The 24,754-nt window shown below is 38.4% G+C and overlaps 1 protein-coding gene across 1 annotated transcript in view; it reads right to left on the bottom strand.

Annotated features, from left to right (window-relative positions):
* PRMT3 (protein arginine methyltransferase 3) overlaps nucleotides 1–22,446 on the bottom strand; it is a 147,589-nt gene extending 125,143 nt beyond the window's left edge. The window contains exons 1-8 of the mRNA XM_045484777.1: nucleotides 22,186–22,446; nucleotides 21,770–21,905; nucleotides 20,094–20,176; nucleotides 18,352–18,401; nucleotides 17,599–17,701; nucleotides 9,891–10,050; nucleotides 7,752–7,896; nucleotides 3,859–3,924 (exon numbers count right to left, since the gene is read on the bottom strand). Coding sequence (XP_045340733.1) covers nucleotides 3,859–3,924; nucleotides 7,752–7,896; nucleotides 9,891–10,050; nucleotides 17,599–17,701; nucleotides 18,352–18,401; nucleotides 20,094–20,176; nucleotides 21,770–21,905; nucleotides 22,186–22,213 — 771 coding nt within the window. The 5' untranslated portion in view covers nucleotides 22,214–22,446. The remainder of the gene's footprint in view (nucleotides 1–3,858; nucleotides 3,925–7,751; nucleotides 7,897–9,890; nucleotides 10,051–17,598; nucleotides 17,702–18,351; nucleotides 18,402–20,093; nucleotides 20,177–21,769; nucleotides 21,906–22,185) is intronic.
* Nucleotides 22,447–24,754: the final 2,308 nt, after the last annotated feature.

Here is a 24,754-nt window from a genome sequence, read left to right as displayed (position 1 = left end):
GGCCTCCACAGGAGCTTTGTGAATTGAAACCACATTCAGAAAGAAATGAAGGAGGGGCAGTGCCTGGGTGGCTCAGTCGGTTGAGCTTCCAACTCTTGATTTTGGCTCCGGTGGATCACAATTTCACGGTTGGCTGGATCGAGCCCCGAAGTCGGGCTCTGCACTGACAGTGCAAAGCCTGCTTGGGATTTTCTCTCCATCCCCCTCTCTCTGCTCCTCTCCTGCTCATGTGCACACACACACTTTCTCTCTCAAAATAAATAAACTTAAAAAAAGAAGAAACCAAGGAAAGGAAGCAGGAAGCGAGGGATGGAGGAAGAAGAGAAGGAAAGGCAGATGTTGAAACAGTTTTAAATATTAGAACTTTTTTGAAAAATAAATCTCTACTATGCACTACGTAATATAATATAGAAGCTAGTGTATGAAGTTTGACTACCTGATGAGGAATAAAAGCAAATAAAAACAATGATAATAAAACTCAGGAAAACAAGTCATTTCATAAATTTTTAAAAAGAATTAAATAATTTTCTATCATGGCACACAGAAATCATATAACCTATATATAAAAGATAATGTGAATTAAAGCATAACTAATGCATCTCACCCTAATTACTCATTCTAACATAACGGTGTTTTAAGTGTAGTGGCACAGGGTTAAAGGCACTCAACAAGGAGTAAGTTGTTTTTGTTTTAGTTGCCTGTGTTAGGGCAAGTCAATTAACCTACTAACCTCAAATACCTACATGTGCAAAAGAAGATAAATATTTGCCCTGCCCAGTTACAAGTTATTGTATACTAATAATGAGACAACATGTTTGAAAGCAATCTATAAATTATCAAGTGCTATTTAAATATATGGTAGTATATTTTCTAATTCTGTAGCCATAGCATAATACAGTATCCCACATCATCTAAAAATATGAAAGCTCTAGATTATTTAATATTAATAACTACAGAAGATTAAACCCTGAAAGTGTTTTAGGGAATTAAAAATTGATAGGTATAATATTTTACATTATAATACATGTTTGAGAAGTCGTAAGTGCCAAGCAAAACTAATAACACATAGATAACTTACATGAAAGCATTTTAGACAAAGTGCTAAGGAAAAGTGCTCCCAACTTATTTATTAGGTGTTTCCTGACTTTGGCAGAGTTAATGTCTTCAGTAAGAGCAGTAAGTAAAACACAAAATAACTGAAACATTATTATTTTCCACAGGCACGTATTTTGTCTGAAAATGTATAAAATATCCACAAAACATTTCTTTTTTTTTTTTTTTTTTTTAAGATTTTTCATTTATTTTTATGGAGACAGCATGAGACAGCGGGGGAGGAGCAGCCAGAATAGAGAATACCAAGCAGAGTCTGCACTGCCAGCACAGAGCCCAACGCAGGGCTCAGGGCTTGAAATCACAAACCATGAGATCATGACCTGAGCCAAGATCAACTGTCAGATGCTTAACTGACTGAGCCACCCAGACACCCCCTATACCTAACATTTCTATAATACTGTTGCAAATAAAAAACTAGAAGCAGAAAGTAACTATGTATATAAATTGATAAATCTAGTAAGATGTATTCTATATACACAGAAATATTCAGAATTATTTAATTTCTCAATGATTAATCTTCTGATTACAAATATTTGTGCTTTCTCGGGGTGCCTGGGTGGCTCAGTCGATTTAGCGTCCAACTTTGGCTCAGGTCGTGATCTTGCGGTCTGTGAGTTTGAGTCCCGTGTCAGGCTCCGTGCTGACAGCTCATAACCTGGAGCCGTCTTCAGATTCTGTGTCTCCCTCTCTCTCTGCCCCTCCCCCACTCATGCTCGCGCGCGCTCTCTCTCTCTCAAAACTAAACATTAAAAAAAAATTAAAAAAAAAATTTGTGCCTTTTCAGTATATTCTTACATATTATAGGACAAAAGTCTATTCAGAAGCATACTGAAAAAGAAACTTCAACTTAATTTTACTTAATGAATTCATATTGTATTCATATCAAAAAGTATTAAGGAAAGATGGCTCAAAGACCATGATTTTACAATTAAAAAAAATCATAAAAGTTTTGAACCAGAGGGGTTAAAATGATTTCATTTTACAGATGAGGCCTAAAGAGATCCACTGCTTGTCTAAAATTATTATATATCTGGTTCCTGAGAAGCCAGGCAGGATTAATAATGCCCAGACCAGTACATGCTTAATTTCTCCACAACATATTAATGAAAAAAATAAAATAAAAATCTGGACATAATCTAACTATAAATATAAAGTGAAAATTTTAATGGTAATATATTTGTTTCGCTGGAAACAACGTGGGTTTTTAGACATGTAAGATAAATTGTTCCAGCACTTGGGTATAAATGTAAGAGCCAACTATTCAAAAATTCTTAGTCTCTGCTGTAATAACATATAAAAAGCATACAAAAAAGCTAAATACAAAGAACTGATAAAAACTAAGATTTTAAAAATGAAATCACCTATTTATCTATAGAGGGGATCAGCAAATACAAAGAAACACATACCATCATAAACCTCTCATGTTAGGTAATGCTTTGTTGGCCAAGAGAGCAGAGTACCATATAAATTTCAGCTGTCGGGGCACCTGGGTAGCTCAGTCGGTTAAGCCTCCAACTTCTGCTCAGGTCATGATCTCGCAGTTTGTGGGTTTGAGCCCCATGTCAGGGGCTGTGCTGACAGCTGTCTGTGCTGACAGCTCAGAGCCTGAAGCCTGCTTCAGATTCTGTGTTTCCCTCTCTCTCTTCCCCTCCCCAGCTCATGCTCTATCTCCAAAATAAACATTAAAATTAAAAAACAAAAAAACAAATTTCAGTTAACTCAGCTAAGTCATAAGTGAAACACTGCTCTTGGGAAATAGATATGGAAAATGAAAAGCCTATCCATATTATATTCCAAAGAATATAAGAATCAAGGAAAGAAATTTTTCAAAATATAAAAACTGTTAGTCATTGCTGCAATATCATGTGAAGCTTATGAAAGAGCTTGGAGAAGTACCTTCTAAATAAAGTGAAGGTGAAGAAGGAATTATGAAAAGCTGATATGTTATCAATATACATGTTCTTGATGTGGAAAGAGTGGAGGAAATTCCCAAAGATATACATGCGGCAGAGATGATATCTGACTAAATTAGTGGACTAATTTCCAATAAGGAAGAATAGAAAACCTGAACTTTTAGGTCAACATGCCATTGTAGAAAGGGAGGGGAGGAGGAGGTGAAGTGAAGAAGAAAAAATGAACACAATTCACAGGGAGGAAAAATAAATGACACAAATTTCAAACAGACACACATACACTGTGTGAAATTTCATCTTTGACATAACCTGAAAGAGTATTAAGACTAATGGTAAGATATAACGTGTCTCATAAAGGAGTAAATGAGATCTGAAAAGAAAGCACGTAAGTCCTACCTTACAATATTTGCCCCTACTTATTAATAATAACTTCCTAAAATTATTATTTTTTAACTAATTAACACAAACTAGAGTAATCATTAAAAGTACGCTTTGGTATGGGGCTTATCTGATACATTGGAAATTCATAGGCATCATAGTAAATCAAAAATATGGTTTCAGCAACAGAATCTGGATAAGCAAAGTTTAACTAAAACCACATCACTGTAATTAATGAATTTCAATTTAAAAAAATCAGTATACTGAATGATAGCACCGATGAGCATGCCTGCTATCAGTATCCTGCACCACAGAGCAGCATCGTAAGTCTTCCATGAAATAAAGCCAGAGTGCGCTGAATCAACTGCTATCACAACGATGACCCAAGAGGGGACTTCTACTACCCAAGATCCACATGAAATGTGGCTACAATTCTGTAACCTGTGCTACTCACCTTGTCTTTGAAGATATGTGGATTTTGGTATATAAAATCTCGGTAACTTTCTGTTCGCACTTTGTCCTAGGGGGAGAGAAAAACATTCTGTTTACAGGATAGACTAAAAATATAAAACGTTTTAGGAAGCTATTTGTTATTTTATCACAAATTGCTAATTTCCAAAGTTATTTTTTGCTTGGAAAGCCAAGCTTAATTTTTTTGTCCTAAAAGAAAACAATAAAAAAACAGAAATACCAACAACACCCAAAGAACATGTTTCAGAAAATCACTAAAAGTCAAACAGGATCAAAGTTCTTAAAAGATGTATACATTTTTTGTCTTGACATGCATTGTCATTATAAGACTTCAACTAATAATTAAAGCTAATAGAAGATGAACATGATGTCTTGCTCCTTTCAATAGAGGCTGACTCCTTGTAGTAGAGGGACACTGCTATGTTAAATGTTAAAATGCTGTATCAAAACATGGGAGAAAAATATCCAAAACAGATAAATGTAAAACTTACAGTTACATACAAAAAATGAATTTACACTGAGTATGGTTATTCTAAGAAAGTCTACTGATCAGCACCTATCTGATTTATAATCCTGTTTTGTTTATAGAAATGTCTGTTGTAGGAAACGATGCTTAAAAGCCTGTAATCCTGAAGATAAATCATTGGAGCCCTGCAGCCCACATTTATGAGCCTTCTCCACTCTGAAGTCTCACATGACCTGTACCTAAGACAGGCATCGAATGTGAACATTTAGTTTCGCTCATGAAAAGAGCAGATTCCCTTTTAAATTACTTCAGTTGAGACCTACAAAGACAGCGAATTAAGCAGGAAGGGGCTCTGCTGCCAAGTAAATAAAATGAGCACAATAAAAAGAGGTCAGCAATTCCAGTTTGGGGTTTCACACCAGGTAAAAAGAAATGTTACACCAAGTGCTACAATATCAAAATTTTGGCAATACATATACTTCAAAAAACATTTTTAAGCCAATACCGGGAAATTTTTTATTAAAAAAATATAAAGAAGTTCTCAGATTAAAAGTCATGTAGTTTTTACTTAATTACAGGATATAAAAATGGGGAGGTGCACAATTAAAATTCTGTGTTTTCTGTTGGAATTCTAATTGCTTCACAAACAAAAATTTTAAATCAGGTTTATTAAACCTTTCCCTGAAGTTATTTTAAGAATTACTGAGAGAATCTAATGTTTAAATAAACTCACACATGTTAAATAATGAAAAGTCTCTTAAAAAAAAATATACCATTCCATACATTTTTGGGTCATTTTTATACTCTCCATACACTACAAGCGGTGATTTTCTGCTGCGTGAACATCAGCCCATCAGCTCTCGCCAATCACACTGCCTCACCACTACTCCAACTTCATCACTCGCACCCCAACTCCTGTCCTAAATCCGTGCACCACTGCTCCCGCCACTGCAGTCCTTCGTCTCCTCCATGCCGGGCTCATCCTACAGATTCATGTGCTTTCGTTCACATGCTCACCCTGCTGCAATAAAATTCAAAGTATACCAAACACGGTGCCTTGGACATAGCAGAGCTTCAATTTAATAACTGAAAAAAAAATCCAGTGAACATGAAAATGCAAGAAATAAAAGACTAGCACTCCTAACCACTTCTAAGAATGTATTCTCAGAAAAGACTAACACTTCAATACAGAATAAGGCAATAAATAGAAATTTTAAAAATTACTGTTTTCACCAACCTATTAAAACTAAGAAACACACAAGAAAAATAGAATTACTAAGAAGCAAAACAATCTTTTAAGACTAGTCAAGTCCCATGGAATTATTCCTACAAATATAACAAAAATATATTAAAAATGAGACTACAGAAGAGTTATATAGCATAAATTTCATGTACATATAAACAGCAGTGTGTTTCAAATGGATAGGCTGATGAAGGGGGAGGGACTGCACAAGTCAGCTGCAGACACCATGAGAAGAATGCGGTAAAGAAAAGTTATTTAATGGTACTATGATCTGTGATAAACGTTCACCAGGGTGAACAGTATTTTTCTTGGAAAAAAAGAGAGTGATGCATCTCAGACTTACAACATTAGTCAACAATGACTTCAGAAAGATAAAGTGGTGAAGGATTTTGTAAGTTCATGTAATCCATCCCTCCACTGACTGTATCTCTGGAATTCAAAACCATTATCTTCATCTGAACTCCAGAAAGTAAGATCACAAAGTACCTTTCTTTATAATTATAATCACAGCATATGCCAAAACAGTGTCATTGAACTATCTGAGGCTAAGCAACGAAAAATCGAAATACTATTCCTATAAAAGCAAGGCCAGTTCTGAACATTAAGATAAGTTGTATACGTGTTTCTCCATTCTAAGTTCTTTATAAAGATCAAGTGAGATCTAGTAGCACAACATTAAATAGATTATGTGTGCTAAAAAATGTTTTGATAAGAAACAAAATATTACTCGATACACAGAACATTTCCTACTCATCCACAGCACATAGCTTATGGACATACAGCTACAAATGTCCACAACAGACATTTGGAAGTAAGTACTCAAACTGGACTTCCCTGATGACTGTACCTAGGACACTTTTATGTACTACCTACTTGAAGTCTCAGTAATCTTATCTGTCAGAAAATCCAACACAATTTCCATACCAAAGCCATTAAAGGTTCATGGCATTTAAATTGATGGGGTGATTTAAAATGACAAACATGGGCTTAAGTGAATTCCTTAAAAAGAAAAATTCTAGATGCGGTAAAATTAATTTTAACAAAGGAAACAGAGCAAATCAATTTTTTTTAAACAAACTCACTCTGGACTTAAAATAACTTATCATTTATAAGATAACTGTTATTTGTAATGCTATGCCATAACTCAAGTGACAACAAGAAGTACAACCGTGACATGTCATTGGTAAAGAAATGACATGACACTACTTTAAAAGACCCCAAGTAGTTACAATTGCTATTAATCAGCAGACCTCCACTCTGTGATCTTGCAAATCTGACTCAATAAATACATACATGTTATTAAATATCCCTAGTTATTTTAAATGCATAGCTGTCAGGGGAACATGGTCTTAGGGCTTCCATAAAATAGAACAATCTTGTGTGGAAGGATTTATGAATGAATTTTTTGCTGGCTGGTTTTAAGAAAGGGTAGTGGCCTCCAAAAATGCACAGAGATGAACATCTAACATTTTCAATAAATTTTTTACATTCCAATGTTTGTTTTACTATAAATACTTTTAGTTTCAATGCATTAAAAAATTACACCTTACTGTTTTACAATCTATAATACATGATACAATGCATAATTGCCAGGTACAGCTAGAAATCTACTTATATTTTACATGGGTTTTATCATTATAAAAATTAAAACCAACCAAATTTAAAAACCTGATTTGATCAATTTAGGAAATTGATTTCAAATGTAAAAAAGTTATGCCATGACAACTGTGAGAATTATTTCTTAACTTTATACCAAAGAATAATTTGCTCAAACTGAGGTCAATATTACCATATAACATACTAAAATTAATCGTTCCCTTTGTACATTAAAAGGCAAATATATAACTTATTTGTTCCTATTTAACAGTTGCTCCTGAGAAGACAAAAATCAGCAGCAGTTGTTTTTTTCCGATGTTCTATTTCAAGCAAAAGATTTCCTAATAAAGATTAATAATGATCTTCAATAGAATTTACAGTGACTGTGATGCTCCTGTAGCTTTTTGAACCCAAGATGTGCTATTAAGCACCAAAGAGATTTAACAAGAAGTTCAAAAAAAACAAAACAACACAAAAAATGACCAGTTCTCCTATAGCATATGTATTAAGAACTTGTTTTATTCTATTTTTCCTTTAGTATGGACTTGGTACTTTTGTGCTCTTCTCTAACCTTTAGCATTTCTTCATGTATCCCATAATGCCCGTATGAGCTGAAATAAACACCATCCTCATCTTCCTGGAGGTCTGCAATGGCAGTAGTAGATGACGAGCAGGTTCTGACATCTGCGTTCATCACAAAATCCTGAGCAAATTGTCTGTAATCAATTTGAAATAGACCCTTGAGACAGGTTTATTGGACCGTGAAAAAAGGAAAGGCTAGAGGTTGAGGGAGAGGAATGGGGAGGGAGCGGGGCGTGCAGTGTGATGAGCCTTCTAACTCCATTCTATCTTAAGCAACTGAAAGCTCCCCCTGCTGGATCTCAAGCAATGGCATATGCAAACCCGGTTGTAAACATTCCTTCTGCAAACCACAAAAACACTGCCAACTGCAGATTAGAGCTGTTTGTATCTTTCGACTGAACAAAAGCACATTGTCTTTATTCAACTTTATTATTTCTATTGTTCTAAAATCTATTGTAGCAGCTGAATCAATGTGGTTTATTTCAACACTATTAATATTCTTTAAAACCATATTATGGGGGCGCCTGGGTGGCGCAGTCGGTTAAGCGTCCGACTTCAGCCAGGTCACGATCTCGCGGTCTGGGAGTTCGAGCCCCGCGTCGGGCTCTGGGCTGATGGCTCAGAGCCTGGAGCCTGTTTCCGATTCTGTGTCTCCCTCTCTCTCTGCCCCTCCCCCGTTCATGCTCTGTCTCTCTCTGTCCCAAAAATAAATAAACGTTGAAAAAAAAAAAAAAAAAAACATATTATGTATGTCATGGAAAGGTAGTAAGGGCAGAAAGTTGACCCAAATGGAGAATTATTTACATACACCAACACCATGCACTCCAGCTCTAAAACTCAGTTCTCTCTCTGATCACAACACATTAAGAATCTATAATGCGGCGCCTGGGTGGCCCAGTCAGTTGAGCATCTGACTCTTGATTTCAGCTCAGGTCATAATCTCACGGTTCCTGAGTTCGAGCCCCCACATCGAGCTCTGCACTGCTAGCACGAAGCCTGCTTGAAATTCTCTGTCTCCCTCTCTCTCTGCCCGCCCTCCCCCGCTCATAAGTATGCATGGGCTCTCTCACTCTCTCTCAAAAATAAACAAACATAAAAAAAAAAAGAATCTAGATGTATATAATGGGGGAGAGTTGTTGTTGGTTACTGGATTACCCAGCATATAATCTCAAAAACAGGGAAAGAGAACCACAATCATCTATACTATCTTCCTTATTGAACATTCTAGCAAACCATCAAATGGGTACTGAGGGAATGGCAACCAACTTACAAATCCAATAGCTAACACTATACTTGGTAGGAATGCAGAATCTCAGGCCCTGTTTCAGATCTCTGACTCAGAACCTACAGTTTAACGAATTCCCAGGTGATTCATATGCACATTAAATTCTGTGTAGTGCCAGTAGAAAGCTAATTTACCCACTGAAGAAAATCATCCTATGTAGCTGGTTTCTTTCTTTCTTTTTTTTTTTAATTATTTTTAATATTTACTTATTTTTGAGAAAGAGAGAGAGAGACAGAGCATGAGCAGGGGACGATGGGCAGAGAGACAGAGGGAGACACAGAATCCGAAGCAGACTCTAGGTTCTGAGCTGTCAGCACTGAGCCCGATGCAGGGCTCGAACTCAAGAACCATGAGATCATGACCTGAGCCACCCAGGCTCCCGGTGGTTTTCTAATTAAATACTACCTAATTATACTTTGATTCTTTAAAAACAAAAATTTCAACACTGTATTTTCCCCAAAGCTAAAAAAATATTAATCACTTCCCTTTAAAAGCCTAGGAGAGAAAAAGTAAAATGGAGAAATCTATTAGATATAGAGTAATTCAAAGAACAAAAGCTCTCAAGAGGGTAACACTCCCAGGAAAATTACCATTAGTACAAAAGTAATTATAAAGAAGTATGTGAGAACAGGTAAAACCACAGAATTTTATGTTAATCAACTATATCTATAACATATTAAAATGTTGCATATCATTAAAATTAATTTAAAATAAATTTAAAGTTAGATACCTACATTGTGCTTTCCAATATACAAAATGTTTTACCATATTCCACTTTATTATATAAGTCGTATTACTTTCGGAATCTAAATAACGAATTTTCTGTTAAGACTGAAAAATTACTTCATTCTTTGCAGATCCTCACGTGCTCTAGCTAATGCAGCTTCAGCAGACAGTGCTCTGGCTTCCATATGTTTCAATTTTTCAACAACAGATGTATTTTCACTGAGTCCATTGGGGTATGAGAATGGGAGTGACACCGGTTCATAAAGATCTTCTACATCTAAGGAAAGAATGGACGTTATTATTAAGCTATCTTCTAACAATGAAGCAAATACAAACATGTTAACTCAGAATAAATATATTCTGAGGGCCTGTTATGCAGCCAGCTGAGAAAAACTTGTAAAAGTACTTTTAATTAAATAAATATTTAATACTGAAGCTGTTTCCATTTAAATTTAAAGAGCATGCTATTAAAGTTGTTCATTAGGTAGCTAAGTTAACCACATATAAAAGTGTTAATTATACTGAACCAAACCCAGAAAGAAACAAAAAGGCATTAATTATAACGAACCAAACCCAAGAAGAAACAAAAAAGTGGAAGGAAACAGCTCTAATATGTACTTATCACCATATTTCTTTCAAGTACACATATTACATTTCATTTCTCCTCAAAACAAACCTAGGATATAAATATTTCTATTTTAGGGCATGGGAAAATAAATTTCAGAGAAATTAAGTGACTAGACCAAAGTCATTTGAATGTTTCATAAAAAAACTAAGATTCCCACCCATGCCTGCCCTCCTAGCTCACGTTCTTGCCACTACACATGGTTCCTTCTCAGACTCTGAGTCTTTATCTATAGAATAACAGGTATTACATTTACATATTCACTAAGGACAGTATGCACATAAAGAATTCTATATACTCAGGTAAGTTTTTCATCCTGCGTAAGGGGTAGTGCAATCTATACACTGAGGTCTTATTGCTGATATTGAATATCCTGATTCCTAACATTATTAAAAATTCTTGGTTTAAATTTAATTTCACTATGTATAATTATTAACTTCCACTGTAGAACTAATAACTCTGCAAAAAGAGGTTAACACATGGAGCTAGTGAGTGTTATAAAATCCCATGTCTATTTACCAGTCCAATTAACTTTCAGATCAACATAAAGCAATAAAAGCAATGAAGATACATCTTCTCTTCAGTATAGCACTGGGAGAAATATGGCTTTTTTTCTTATCGCCAGCTGTTAGCGGTGACACTTCTTTAGAGTTGGGACAAAATAACCAAGCTTAACAAATACACGAGAGGGGTGCCCGGGTGGCTCAGCCGGTTAAGCATCCGACTCTTGATTTCAGCTCAGATCATGATCTCACAGTCGTAAGAAAGAGCCCTGTGTTGGGCTCCATGCTAAGCGTGGAGCCTGCTTGGGATTCTCTCTCTCTCTCTCTCTCTCTCTCTCAAAAAATAAAGATTATGGGGCGCCTGGGTGGCACACTTGGTTAAGCATCCGACTTCAGCCAGGTCACGATCTCACGGTCCGGGAGTTCGAGCCCCGCGTCAGGCTCTGGGCTGATGGCTCAGAGCCTGGAGCCTGTTTCCGATTCTGTGTCTCCCTCTCTCTGCCCCTCCCCCGTTCATGCTCTGTCTCTCTCTGTCCCCAAAATAAATAAACGTTGAAAAAAAAAAAAATTAAAAAAAAAAAAATAAAGATTAAAAAAAAAAGGGAAACAAGTACATTAGAATATTATAACTTAGACACTAGAGCCTAAGTTCAACTTCTTATAAAAACAGTACAGCAGTATACCACTGAACTCTAATCCATCTGGCAGAATACTGAGTCATTTGTTTTAAAAAACTATAGATTCATTCACTATTTAATTCACCAAAACTTAACGAGAGCAACAAAGTATGTCCAAACTATTTAAGGACAGCACCATATTTTCTACTTCGTACTACAACTTTCACTGTGTATCTCATTTTCAAACTTCTTCAAGGGGCGCCTGGGTGGCTCAGACGGTTAAGTGCCTGACTTCAGCTCAGGTCATGATCTCACGGTTCATGGGTTCAAGCTCCTCATCGGGCTCTGTGCTGACAGCTCAGAGCCTGGAGCCTGCTTTGGATTCTGTGTGTGTGTGTGTCTCTCTCTGCCCCCTCCCCCACTGTGTTCTGTCTTTCTGTCTCTGTCTCTCAAAAATAAACATTAAAAAAAAAAAAACAAAAAAACTTCTATACAGTTTGCCAGCCAAGCTGTTAGTTTAAGTTACAGATTAGAACTGATTAAAGGAATTGACTTCTTTGTTTTAGCAAGTTTCTGTTTTGCTTTTTGCTGCAATGAAAGGCAAAGTAAAAACTTTCAACACTAATAATACATAGACAACCATATACTAAAGCTTAAATGTTGAAAAGGAGGACGGGGCGCCTGGGTGGCGCAGTCGGTTAAGCGTCCGACTTCAGCCAGGTCACGATCTCGCGGTCCGTGAGTTCGAGCCCCGCGTCGGGCTCTGGGCTGATGGCTCAGAGCCTGGAGCCTGTTTCCGATTCTGTGTCTCCCTCTCTCTCTGCCCCTCCCCCGTTCATGCTCTGTCTCTCTCTGTCCCAAAAATAAATAAACGTTGGAAAAAAAAATTTAGAAAAAAAAAAAAAAAAAAAAGGAGGAAGGATTCAGTAAACATTAAGATCCATAACTACAATTTATCAAAACAGTCTAATTCAAAGTCTTAAACCATATTCAGGAAGATGAATTTCCACATCTAGATTCTGTCTTAGGAGGTTCAAATCACCTACATTCTGTCTTAGGAGGTTCATTTTGGCAACTGAGAACTACCACAAAGGATGGTCAATTTGTCAAAACGACATAACAATTATAAATGAGTATAAACCTCATAAAAGCAAAAACTGATAGAATTAAAAGGAAAAAACAGACCATTCTTCAATCACAGAAATGTAAATACACCTCTATCAACAACTGATGAATTAGATTAGAAAAATCCAAAAATACATAGAAGTCAGAACTAAAATAATCAGCACCTTGAACGAATTATTTTTAGAACCCTGCACCCAAGAACTGTATCGGACACTTTTCGTAGAGTACCGATCACTAATTTTGTAGTTTGTCTGTCAACCTGGCTTTGTCTGATGTTTTTTCATTAGTGGAATAAAGTTACACATTCTTGGCAAGAACAGCAGAAAAATGATGTTGTGTTCTGAGTGCATTTTACCAAGGGGTTTCTCGGTGTCAGTATGACTCATTAATGATGATGTTAACCTTGATCACTTGGTTGTGGTAGTGTCTGCTGGAAAAGCTAACATCTCCTTTGTACTTAAATTTCTTGAGGGAGATACTATGAACCTGTTTCACCTTAAATTTCTGCCCACTAATCTTAGCATCCATTGGTGGATCCTTTCTGCAAATTATTACTGTGGTGTTTGCCTAACAGTGATTTTCTATTTCTCTCTTCTCTTCCACATTAATGAAAATTTTACTCTAAGATCAAGCTGTTCCTTCTCCATTTATTTGATTGACTATGTCATTATGGATTCATGGATATTTATTCTATCCTGTGGATTAAAACCCAATAGTATCACTTTCTGTGTTGCTCAAATTACTCCAGCTTTGACCATTAGGATTCCTTCAGGTTGGCTCTGGTATTCTTTTGTTAAGTCCCCTCCTCCCCCACCTTTTCTTTTTTTTTTTTTTTTTAATTTTTTTTTAACATTTTATTTATTTTTGAGACAGAGAGAGACAGAGCATGAACAGGGGAGGGTCAGCGAGAGGGAGACACAGAATCTGAAACAGGCTCCAGGCTCTGAGCTGTCAGCACAGAGCCCGACGCGGGGCTTGAACTCACGGACCGCAAGATCATGACCTGCGCCGAAGTCGGCCACTTAACCGACTGAGCCACCCAGGCACCCCGCCACCACCTTTTCTTTTTAAGTACGTCCTTAATTTGTGGCACAAGCTTTCCCAGACTCATCCTGTATCATCCTGCCCCATCCAAGGAATCACTCACTTCTCTAAAGAGCCTTGGTTCCTTTTACTGGATAATGGTGTTAAAATCTGGGCAGTAAGTGTGCTCATTGCTACTGGGGTTTTTCTAGGCTCTTAAACAGAGCTAGGAAATACATGTGTCTATACTAACCCGCACATGCACACACATCTATATTTTTGTATTTATCTGAATATATATTAAAAAGTGTGGAATTTATACTGATACTTCTGATTCCAATCTATCACCATAGGACTCATTTTATCCTTCCCTATTTCCTTATTTGAAACCTCCTTCTCTAACAGTGAAAACCTAGCTCTTATTATCCATAATATATTTACTTACTTGTCCATGCTGTTACATACAGAAAGTAGTGCCAGAATTGCTAATCCATATTCTGTGAGAAACACCTTTAACTTAGTAGATTACAGCATTTATGTAGTTCTTTTTACCTATAGCCTCAGCACAATATCCAGTCAAGATTTCAGTTACTCACACAGTTCTTTTCTTCCCTACCCACTTCAGCTATTACATTATTCCTCTGTAATATACTTAAGTTCATTTGTTAGTGTTTGTATTCCATTTTGCACCCCCCGTATCCTCACACACACATCCAGGATGCTTTGTTGTTGTTGTTGTTGTTTTACACGAAGGCTAGGAGAAATATTCCCACAGTTCTAAGAGTTGGAGCTATACAAAAAGGTACCCTCAGAGAAGTGTCACTCCCTCATTACCCCTGTAACCTCAACCCCATTATGTCTTTCTTCCCATCCCTGTCCCACTAAGCCCCGTAAGTAACTACTCTCTCTAGTTTCTAGTTTATCCTTCCTGTATTTCTTTCAACAAACGAACAGACACATGTACTTTCTCAAATCCCTTTCTTTCTTACATGAACAGAGTATCATACCATAGATACTCCTTTGAGCTCTGCCTTTTCTCGTTTCACGGTATGTCTTGGATATCACTCTATCAGTTCAGAGATCTCCGTGGTTTTTAATAGATGTATACTACTCCACGGTGTGGACACACCATAGCCTACTCTATCACTCTCCTATGTACGGGGATTTAAGTTGTTGTCAATATTTGGAAATTATCATGCTGTATTGAATAATCTTGTGTATATGTCTTTTCAGGCTGTTGGAGGTATACCTTCAAGACAGATTATTATCAGAGAAACTGCTGTATTAAAAAGTAAGTACATATGCAGTTTGGTGAGGTGTTGCCAAACGCGCATTCTACTGGCAATGTATCTCCACAACGCTGACAACAGAAATGTTGTCATACTTTAAAAATATTTACCAGTCTGACAGGTGAGAAATGGTATCTCACTGTTGGGCAATTTTTGAACCTTTCTGGGTGAACTGTCTAATCATGTAATTTTCCCCATTGTTCTATCAAGAGATCTTTGTCTCTCAGTGGTTAAGAGTTCTTTATATAAAAGAATATTAACCCTTTGTAGAGTATGTTTCAAATATTACACAGTACTTAAAAAAATAACTCATTTTATTTACTCGTATTTCATTAGTTTTTCCCTAATGTCCCCTTTCTGTCCAAGATCCTATCCAGGATACTTCAGTATATTCAATTGTCAGGTCTCCTTAAGCCTGTCTTCAGCAATGACAGTTTCTCAGACGCTCCTTGTTTTTGAGACCTTGACAGTTTTGAGGAGTACTGGTCAGGTAGTTTGGACAATGACACTTACTTTGTGTGTCTGATGGTTTTTCATGGTCAGAATGAGGATATCAGTTTTGGGGAGAAAGACCAGAGGGAAAGTACCATTCTCATGACATCATATAAAGAGCTCACACTATCAACATGGTTTATCGCTGATGTGATTATCTGGCTATGGTAGTGTTTGCCAGGTTTATCCCTTGTAAAGTTACTGTTCCTCCCTTATACTTTCATTGCTTATTTTCTTAGTCATCTTTATTAATTTAGCATCTTTACATCCTCAAAGCCTAATACTTAACAGATGCTCAATATTTACTGAAAGGCAGTGGAAGTGCAATAGTCAGTCATCAAGCTTGGCGCCAGAATCACGACCTTCTCTTCCATCCTGCTCCACCAATGGCTAGGAGCACAGACAGAGAACACAGGCAGTGCACTCAAGGGCATGCCTGGTTCAAATTCTCCTTTTTTAACTAGGTCTCTTTAAGTGTTCCAGATCACAGTCATGCTTCATCCAAACTCCTGGAGGCCTTAGTTATTTACTAATAACAATAAATTCTCCTTTATTAAGCACTTGCCCTCTGACAGGTACTGTGCTAATACACATTATCTTTGTAACAATTTTATAAAGTAGGGCTCATTATCACCTTTTTTATAAGTTAAGGCTGAAAGAAATTAACTTTATATACCATTGGAGAGTTAGATTCACTACTGATCTGTACCCACAGTGACCAGCATACAACACTCAATATTTGTTGATCTGAATAATCTCTTCCTCTTCTGAACTGTACTACCTTTTCTACTTCTCATGAAACTTACCATATTTGACCTTATACTATAATACATGACAGACATTTAAAAACAAAGCACTCTTATTAAGATTGCAGACTCCCTATGGGAAGGATTCCCTTATTCATGTTTCTACTACATTTAACATACTACTTTCATCCTGTGAGTGCTCAATGAATGACTTTGAATTTAGGAAGTCATGAAGAACACTTAGTGGGCACTTGTCATTTATTAAGGAGATCACTTTGGTCACTCTGGGGAGAAATGAGATTAAAGAGAATTTGTAAAAACAGGAAAGAATCAACCTGGGACTCAACAAATTTTAGAACTAGAAAGAATATCAGAAATCTGGTCTGGGTTCTTCATTTTATACATGAAGACTTAAAAACAGAAAGCTCTGTCCAGGGTCACATAGTTTCTGACTCCTACATTAAGGTCCTTAATACTACACTGTACCACCACACAACCAAATGATGGTACTACTCAAGGAAATGAGTAGTTTTCCACAGTTCTCACTATTCAGAGAAGTGCTCAAATACACACTGTTAAATTACTATATGTGAAGGTACATGTCTGTTTAGATTGGTCTTACTGGTCTGAAAAGAGCAAACCCTCTACCTCACCTTACTGACACAAGAAACATAGAAGCAAATATAAACAAGGGGAAAAAACATAAATCATTAACCCTGGTAAGTTAGAACATTCAAGTATCTGTAAGAAGCCAACAGAATTTTCATAAGATCCCTGTTCAATAAGGAATGGTCAATGCACAGAGCAAGTAACTAAGTAAGAAAGCTACAGTCAGGAGATGAGAGTGGCTCTGCCCCAAGGAAAGCTGTAGAGTTAGTGCATGTAGGCAAGCCCAAGGAAATGAGTGGAATCTGTTCTGCATCAAAATAAAATCTCAGTAAACTGGATGTCTTAAGAAAAGTCAATTATCAGACTTAAATATGTCAGACAGAAGCAGCAAATATTATTGTCTGCTTTAAAATTATTTTGAATCAGATTTTAAAATTATGGTTAATTTAAAATAAATTAAAAGTTTAATTAATTTTAGCAAACTAAATTAAAATTTTAGTCATAAATTTTAGTAGACTAAAAAGTAGCCTACAATTAAAAATTATTCTCTCAAGTCTCCCTATGTTTCAGAACATCTTGTATACAATGTTTAAACAAGCTCCTATTTCTAAATTTCTCTCTGGTAATGATGAGTGTGACTAGCAGTTCTTAAAGTTAACTTTCCTATTGAGACCAACCACCTGGTGAAGTCGTCAGAGAATGAAGGAGGTAATATATTTTCCTAGAACACTTTTAACCACCATTTTGCCATTACAAATGACCCTACATTAAAGTAGATACTGTAAGTTCATCTTACCAAATTGAAGTAATAGGTCATCTTCTAATACTGGCTTCAAATACTCTTCTTTCTCCCAAGGCACTGGGTTGTATATGGAATTCATATACTCAACTGTAGGATTCTGGATATAAAATTAATTGCATGTTTTTTCATTGTATATAATCACAAACCACCCCTAGCAAAAACTAGGAAAATTAAGTAAAAAAAAAAAGGAACCATGTCTACCTTATGTAAAACCTCTATTTACAGAGTCTATGTTCACCTCTCACTTCATTAACTTGATTAGATGACTGCTTACATTAATATGCAATATGGTTTCAATGTTGGATTCAATATTGTTTGGATTTGGAGGAAGTGGCAACATAAACATTCATTTGAATAGAAGAGAAAAAAGGACAAAGTATTTGAAAAATAGAAAAGACAACCACAGTACTTGGAATCACATTAGAAATTATTTCTGATCTTAGAGAAATATTGTGTATCAGTATTTCCCCTTATTTGACACTCAATTACTTTTTCACATAACAACAATTCACCTCCTAGACACAGTTAAAAATGAAACGTTACTAAGCATGGTGTGTATTCATTTACTTGGTGCTGCATGTTGGACAAGTTCCTAACGTCCACGATTCCCCCAATGTGATGACTGCTAAATCTAAAACAGTTTCTCATTTAGCAGTTCTTTGTATTTTTCTAAAACCAGGGCATCATTAGTCACTGTGGTGTTTCTTTTGTTTCCAAACAAAATTATAAATTAAGCTACCAACTTACCTTAAGTCTAATAAAATTTATTAGTTTAATGTAGCCATAAAATTCCAGTCCTAAAAGGGAAAAAAAAAGATAATTCATCTATTTTCATATAAGAGGAGTTTGTCTAATTGACCTGTTCTATAGAGGTTAAATAACAAAATATTCCTGTCCTCTAAACTACAACTGACAATATTTTGAATTTCTTAAGAACTAGAAATAGTAACTTTAATACTTCTGAATATCTGAAGAAACAGCCATATGGATGACAATTTTTAATGTTTTTCTTGCATTTCTAAAAAGTAAGAAATTAATTTTTAGAATTCAAATCCTCATTTGTAAAAACAACACAAATCGGGAAGATTTGGTTGTAGATTTTAACAACTATCTGGCAGTTGATATACAGCCAAAAGTTTTAAATCCCCTATTTTTAGGGTGCCTACCAAATTATAATTTTGTCAGACATGGAGTATACAAAGTGAAATAGCTTTTATATTAAGTTAAGTGATGTAAATTAAAAAACAATAAGGCTTGTTCTCTGGTTCTCTTCTTTCCGGAAATGAAGCAGGATTTAAAGCAAGGAAAAGCAATAGAATGTCCAACCAACTGGGCATTATTTGTCATGAATAATGTTGTTATGAGAAATATAACAGCACTGAAAATGTTTTAGATGCATAATAGCATACAAAAACCTCTATTAAATGAAGAAAATTACAAATTATTTTTAAAAACGTAACTATTTTTGAGAGAGAGAGCACGCACAAGCAGGGGAGGGGCAGAGAAAGAGATACGGAGACACAGAATCCGGAGCAGGCTCCAGGGTCTGAGCTGCCAGCGCAGAGCCCAATGTGGGGCTTGAGCTCACAAACCTGAGCTGAAGTCAGATGCTTAACCAAAGGAGCCACCCAGGCATACCTCAAAATTATATTTAAAGTATGATTCCAATTCAGTTTTAAAATGCACATAAAGGGACGCACTGACAGCGCAGAGCCTGCTTGGGATTCTCTCCCTCTCTCTCTGCTCCTCCCCCACTCGTGCACACGCTCTCTCTCTCAAATAAATAAACATTAAAAAATGCACATAAAAAAACGAATGAGAATAAGTCATTCATGTCTTACAAAAGCAGTTGCAGCTGAATTTATGATTTATAAACGTATCACATGTTTAATGTCTTTTCTAGTTGATAGTAAATGCAGGGACTAAAAAAACAATTCTGTATTTAATTTTAGTGGAATAGTGTAGCACTTCTGCATCCATTTAAAGAAGTAGAAGACTTTAATTATAAAGGAAGCATGTGTAAATGCAAGTTTCAAAAGAATCATCATCTAAGTATTTTGCTTACCACCTTAACTTCATCATTCCTTTTTCTATACTCTTACCAAACTCAACTTTGTATGCCCTGAAGTTCATGTTATGCTTTGACCTGGTGAGCTTTTTCCATAAGGACCACCACCCTTTCCAAAGCCCACTTCTGTCCTTGCTCTCCCTAGTTCTAATACGATAAAAATGCAATCACATGCCAACGTTGTTTTTTCCTTTTTAGTTGTGAAGTGAATACAAGCTTAAATACAGTGAATCTTATCTAGAAGAATGACTTATAATTAGTCCTTCTTCAAAGGCCACTTGTCAAAAAAACTTCATTAGATAGGCTGCTCCTATATTTTTCACCATATTGAACTTGTAGAGGAAAGGAAAGTTCTAGAAGAATACAAAGTTTGAACTTAAATTTCACAACAATAATTTCCTTTATTCTAAAAAATACTCACCATGTTTATGGACCATGTTATCAATATTAAATTGATGCTCAGACTTACAATGTGAAAATGTTTCTTCAGCAGATGTAAATAACCTGAAAAATCAAGTGACACCTTTATGAAACAGTCCCCTCAAAAGTCTAAATATGTATTTCATGTAAAATATATACCCCCCTTCTGGTGGTTTCTAAGAAAAAAACAAACGTACCTGTACATGAGACGAACCCAGCACCACTACAGGGAATTAGAACTTCTGAGTCCCATTTTACACCCCTAACAACCTTTTTAAATGTCAAAGTTAATTTATTTGCCAAATAATGGCACTGAGATGATCAGAAGGCTTTTAAGGAAGAGAACTCCCTTTGATAGATTCTATTTCCCTCAAGACATGAAAATTCCCTACAGAAGATTCTTTTCTCCTCTCTGTCAGTGCTGCTTCCAGAGGCTTTGAACTGCAACAGCTCAAACTGCTTTTAGAAATAAAGCATAACATGTAATTTTTACAGCTGGCATATTCCCAAAGTGCCATATTTCAAAGGTAATCTTGTAGTGTTCTGAAAGTACTTGTGTTACGGACATTGTGAGGACCAGGCCTCTTTATTATGTGACCTGCAAAACTGAAGGACATTTAAGACAGAAATATACAGCAGAGAAGCTGCATACTTCTGAGCGCCTAGCACAAATGCAGCAGTTAGTTTACAACCGATGTTTACCTTGCTGTGCTTATATACAGCCTATCACAGAGAAGTACATCCCTGATGCTCAATAAATATTTTATGACAACTAAAGGAAACGTAGACATTCTGTACCTACGCAAATGAGGCTACATGTGAGAACAATGACGAATCAAGAGGAGCTAATACACCACCAATCAGCACCATGCCCAGATTTTTGGGAAACTGGCAAATGTTTATTAAAGTAATACAGGCCAATGCCAAGCCACTTGCCCAGAAAGTCGGCCAAAGTCAAAGCTTACTGAGACGAATAGGCAGAACTTTAAGTGCAAAGTATAGGGATTTGGAAATAAGAAAACCACAGCATTGTGACCTTGAACCAGTTATTGAAACTGCAGTCTTTTTCCCTAAGTGAAAAATGCATCAATTCCTTTCTCTTCCATAGGTGGGAGCCCCTACCTAGAAAAGATGATTCTCTGGATAGTTCAAATGGAAATAATGCTGTAACTTGAGAAGCTCTGCTGTAACTTGAGTAGCTCTCTACTTATAAACGAATTATAGAATGGTAAAGCTGGAAGGGTCCCGAGGGATTATCTAGTTTAGTGACTCCCAAACGGGTTATTCATTAGAATAACCTCAGAAAATGTCTTTATAAAAATAGGAAATTCCTAGATCCCGTGACTGATTTAGAAGTGCTGTGGTGCAGAGTTCAGTATCTTTTTAGTCTCAGGTGAGACTTTAAAGGGTGCTCAACTAGATTTGGGAACCATTGATTCTGTCCAAACGCTCTTATTTCACACAAGGGGAAACTGAGGCTGTCGAAGAGAACTAGTATAACCTGCCTTCCAGTTCATGGCTCTCCCTCTATAGCTACTGTGCTTCTGCCTTCTCAACAAACCATCACTCCACTGGTTCAAGGATTCGAGGGCAGGCCGCTCGGGTTCGACTGCGGACCACAGGTACCCACAGGGCCCGGCACCCTGGGGGTGACGCCTGGCACTGGGGTGGACGAACCTGTCACAGAACAGACAGGGGGTCTGCTGCTTGTCGTGGGGGAGATCAGCATCGTCCTCATCCTCCCAGGCGGCCTCGTCACCGCTGTCGGACAGCTCTGGCAGGTCGTCTTCGTCCTCCATAGCGCCCCGGCCGCCTAGCACACGCAAACGATTAGCCCTGCCCGAGACGGACACCAGTGCGAGCAGGGCACACGTGAAGCACTGGGAGGGAGGGGGGGTAAGGGGGGGTGGTGCTGCCCCCGCCCCGCTCCCCGCGGCCCTTTCCGGCGCACCTCCTTCACCCTCCCTGCCAGGCCCCACCGTCCGACCCCGCGTCCAGGGGACGCAGCGGGATAGGAGGGTCTTTCTCCCGGCCCGCGGCGGCGCGGCCTTCGGGCTGGGCGAACCGGGTGCTAAGGGACCAGGAATACCCACCCGCAGCGCCCGACGCTAACGAGCACATGGCTGTATTGCCCCGGAACCCCGCGCGCCTGGGGGCGGGGACCGGGCTGGGCAGCGTGCGCGCAGCCGCTTCTGAGCTCTCCGGGCCCGGAAAACCGGGAACGAGCGCCAGCGCGCGGTAGGGCCCAGAGTTGGGGAGGCTCCCGGTCGCCTGGAAACGCGAGAGCGCGCGCGTGGGCTCGGTAGCGCTTCCGGCCCCGAGGCCACGGTTGTTGGTCACATGAGTTGGGTGGGCGGGGCGAGAGCCCGAGCTCCGCCTCCTGCAGCCTCCGGGTTGACGTAGTGCGTGAAGAGTAAGCGCTGAAGCGGGGATTGAACGTCGCAGGCTTTGACGTGACTTTGTCTCCTCCTCGCGCTGCGGCGGGTCTTAGCGGGAGGTTCTCACTCGCGCCCCCGAGCCCAGAGGCGGAGAGACGCTACAGCTGTTTTGCAGCGGGCACCGCGCCCTCTGTGCGTCCCTTATTCTAGGAACGAGCAGTTAGTGGAGGAGCGGCCCGCTTGGGGCGCCCTCTGGTGGCGGAGGCGGCGGAGCGCAGGCAAGAGCCTGGGCCTCCACTCTAATTCCTGAGCTACCTGATCTCCTGCAGCAGGGTGCAGCAGGGTGGGGAGAGGGAACTACAGGAGGCATTGTGGGTGTACAGAGCCTACATAGGGACCAAAGCCTGGCGCCGTTTTAAGGATTTTAGTCTTTAAAGTGCAGTGGTTAAGTGAGAGCACAGACTCCGGAGCCGACTTACTCAGTCTGAATCCTACTTCCGTCACTTTGTTTCTGTGGTCTTGGGCAAGATCAAGACCTCTCACCGCCCCCACTTCCTCAACTACAAAACGGGGATAGTGACTTCACTAGCCACAAAACTACTGTAGGAATAAAATGACTTGATACATGTAAAGTGCTTAGACATAAGTGTTAACTTGTCCTGAACAATGGAAAGCAGCTGACCCTGTCGGTTACGCGAAGGAGAGATGCTCTTCCATACGTTTAGAAAGTAATGTTACGGCCACTATGTGGGCAAACGTTCTCCTACCTCATGCCATTTTTCCTCCTTCTGAGCATATACTCAAGCCACAGAATGCTTTGTCAGGTGGGAGTTGACAGCAGTCACTTCTGTAGGGAATTGTCGCAGGCTTCTAGTCCCAGAGGCTAGCACGTTTATCCCATTAAATGTACTTACTACCTTGGCTTGGGCGTAATCCTGACTTCCATCTCAACTCAACCCTTCACTCTGGGTCCCACCCTCCAGCCTCTGATTTAGAGCTAATGAGGCCTTTGCTAAGAATACTCTACAAATACAAACCACCATTTCTAAAAGTTTCCACTGCCATTCCAGCAGCCCCCACTTAGCTTCTTTCTTAGCACCTACCATTTGCTTGTTTTGTTTTCTGTTTGTTTTTTTGTCTTACCCCCAGCACTGTGTATGAACGTAAGGGCCTTGTCTCTTTGCTTTCATTTCTCTGGCACATAAACATGGTTTAACTCCTAATAGGTACTCATTAAATTTGCTGAATGAAAATGATGCCCTGTATTGCTAAACTCTTCTGAATGTATTCCTCTCCTAGAGGACAGTATCTATCAAATATTAGTTTCCCACAGGCCTCAGTATATCCTCATAGGGTCCCCTCATTTCATGCCTCCCTTCTTGGAACCCACGCTTGTTATCACCCAAACCACAGGCTCTTCAGAGTCCAGCCCCAAAGGAACCCCACCTGGCAGGAGCAAGATGTTCCCTCTCCTTTCTGAAGTCCACATCCTAAGACCCTACCCCATCCTAAAATACGTCTCTTTCCTAGGTGACTGAGAATGGGAATGTCCAGTCCATTCTACAGATATACCCTCCCAATTAAAGGGGATAGCCTTTATCCTCTGGTGTTCACTGAAGCTTGAAAGGTACCTGGCATCCCCTAGACCCTGTAAAAATTAAATCACTCAAATCACTTTGTTTTCCTCAGCACAGAAGTTAAGACAAATTTCACCACTACCCGTTGTTCCTGGATGGAAATTAACACTGTGTACTCTTCTGGACTTTGACCCTTCCTTCTGCATCTTTCTTTGTCCATAGTTTTTAAAGTGTGCACCTTGACATACACTTCTACTGGCTATGTGAACATTTTATGGTTAATTCCTACAGGGATCCTAGACCCTATAAAAGAAACCACATATTTCAATTTTATTCATCCATAGCATGTACTAATCCAGTCACAATTAATGGAACTTCCTGGAAATACGCAGATACTGGAGGCTTTTATAGAGCGGTTACAAATACAAGCTATGCAGTCAGGCTGACTTGGGTTAGAATCCTGGCTCTGCCATTTCCTAGCTTCAGACTTTGGGGCAAGGCGCTTAACCACAGTGAGGCTCAGTTTCTCCATCTAAGATATGGGGATAATACTCAAACCTATAAGGATTATAAGGATTGTTGGAGGGTTACAAGACACATAGCATATGTAAAGGCTGGCACTTGATAAATACTAACCAGTATTATACCACCCAACTGACCAAAATGCTACATATTACCACTAATACTTGGACATTTCCTAACCATAT

The sequence above is a fragment of the Leopardus geoffroyi genome, chromosome D1 (assembly GCF_018350155.1).
Source record: "Leopardus geoffroyi isolate Oge1 chromosome D1, O.geoffroyi_Oge1_pat1.0, whole genome shotgun sequence".
Taxonomy (NCBI): domain Eukaryota; kingdom Metazoa; phylum Chordata; class Mammalia; order Carnivora; family Felidae; genus Leopardus; species Leopardus geoffroyi.
Note: the sequence above shows the minus strand (reverse complement) of the source record. Positions and strands in the feature narration are given on the sequence as shown.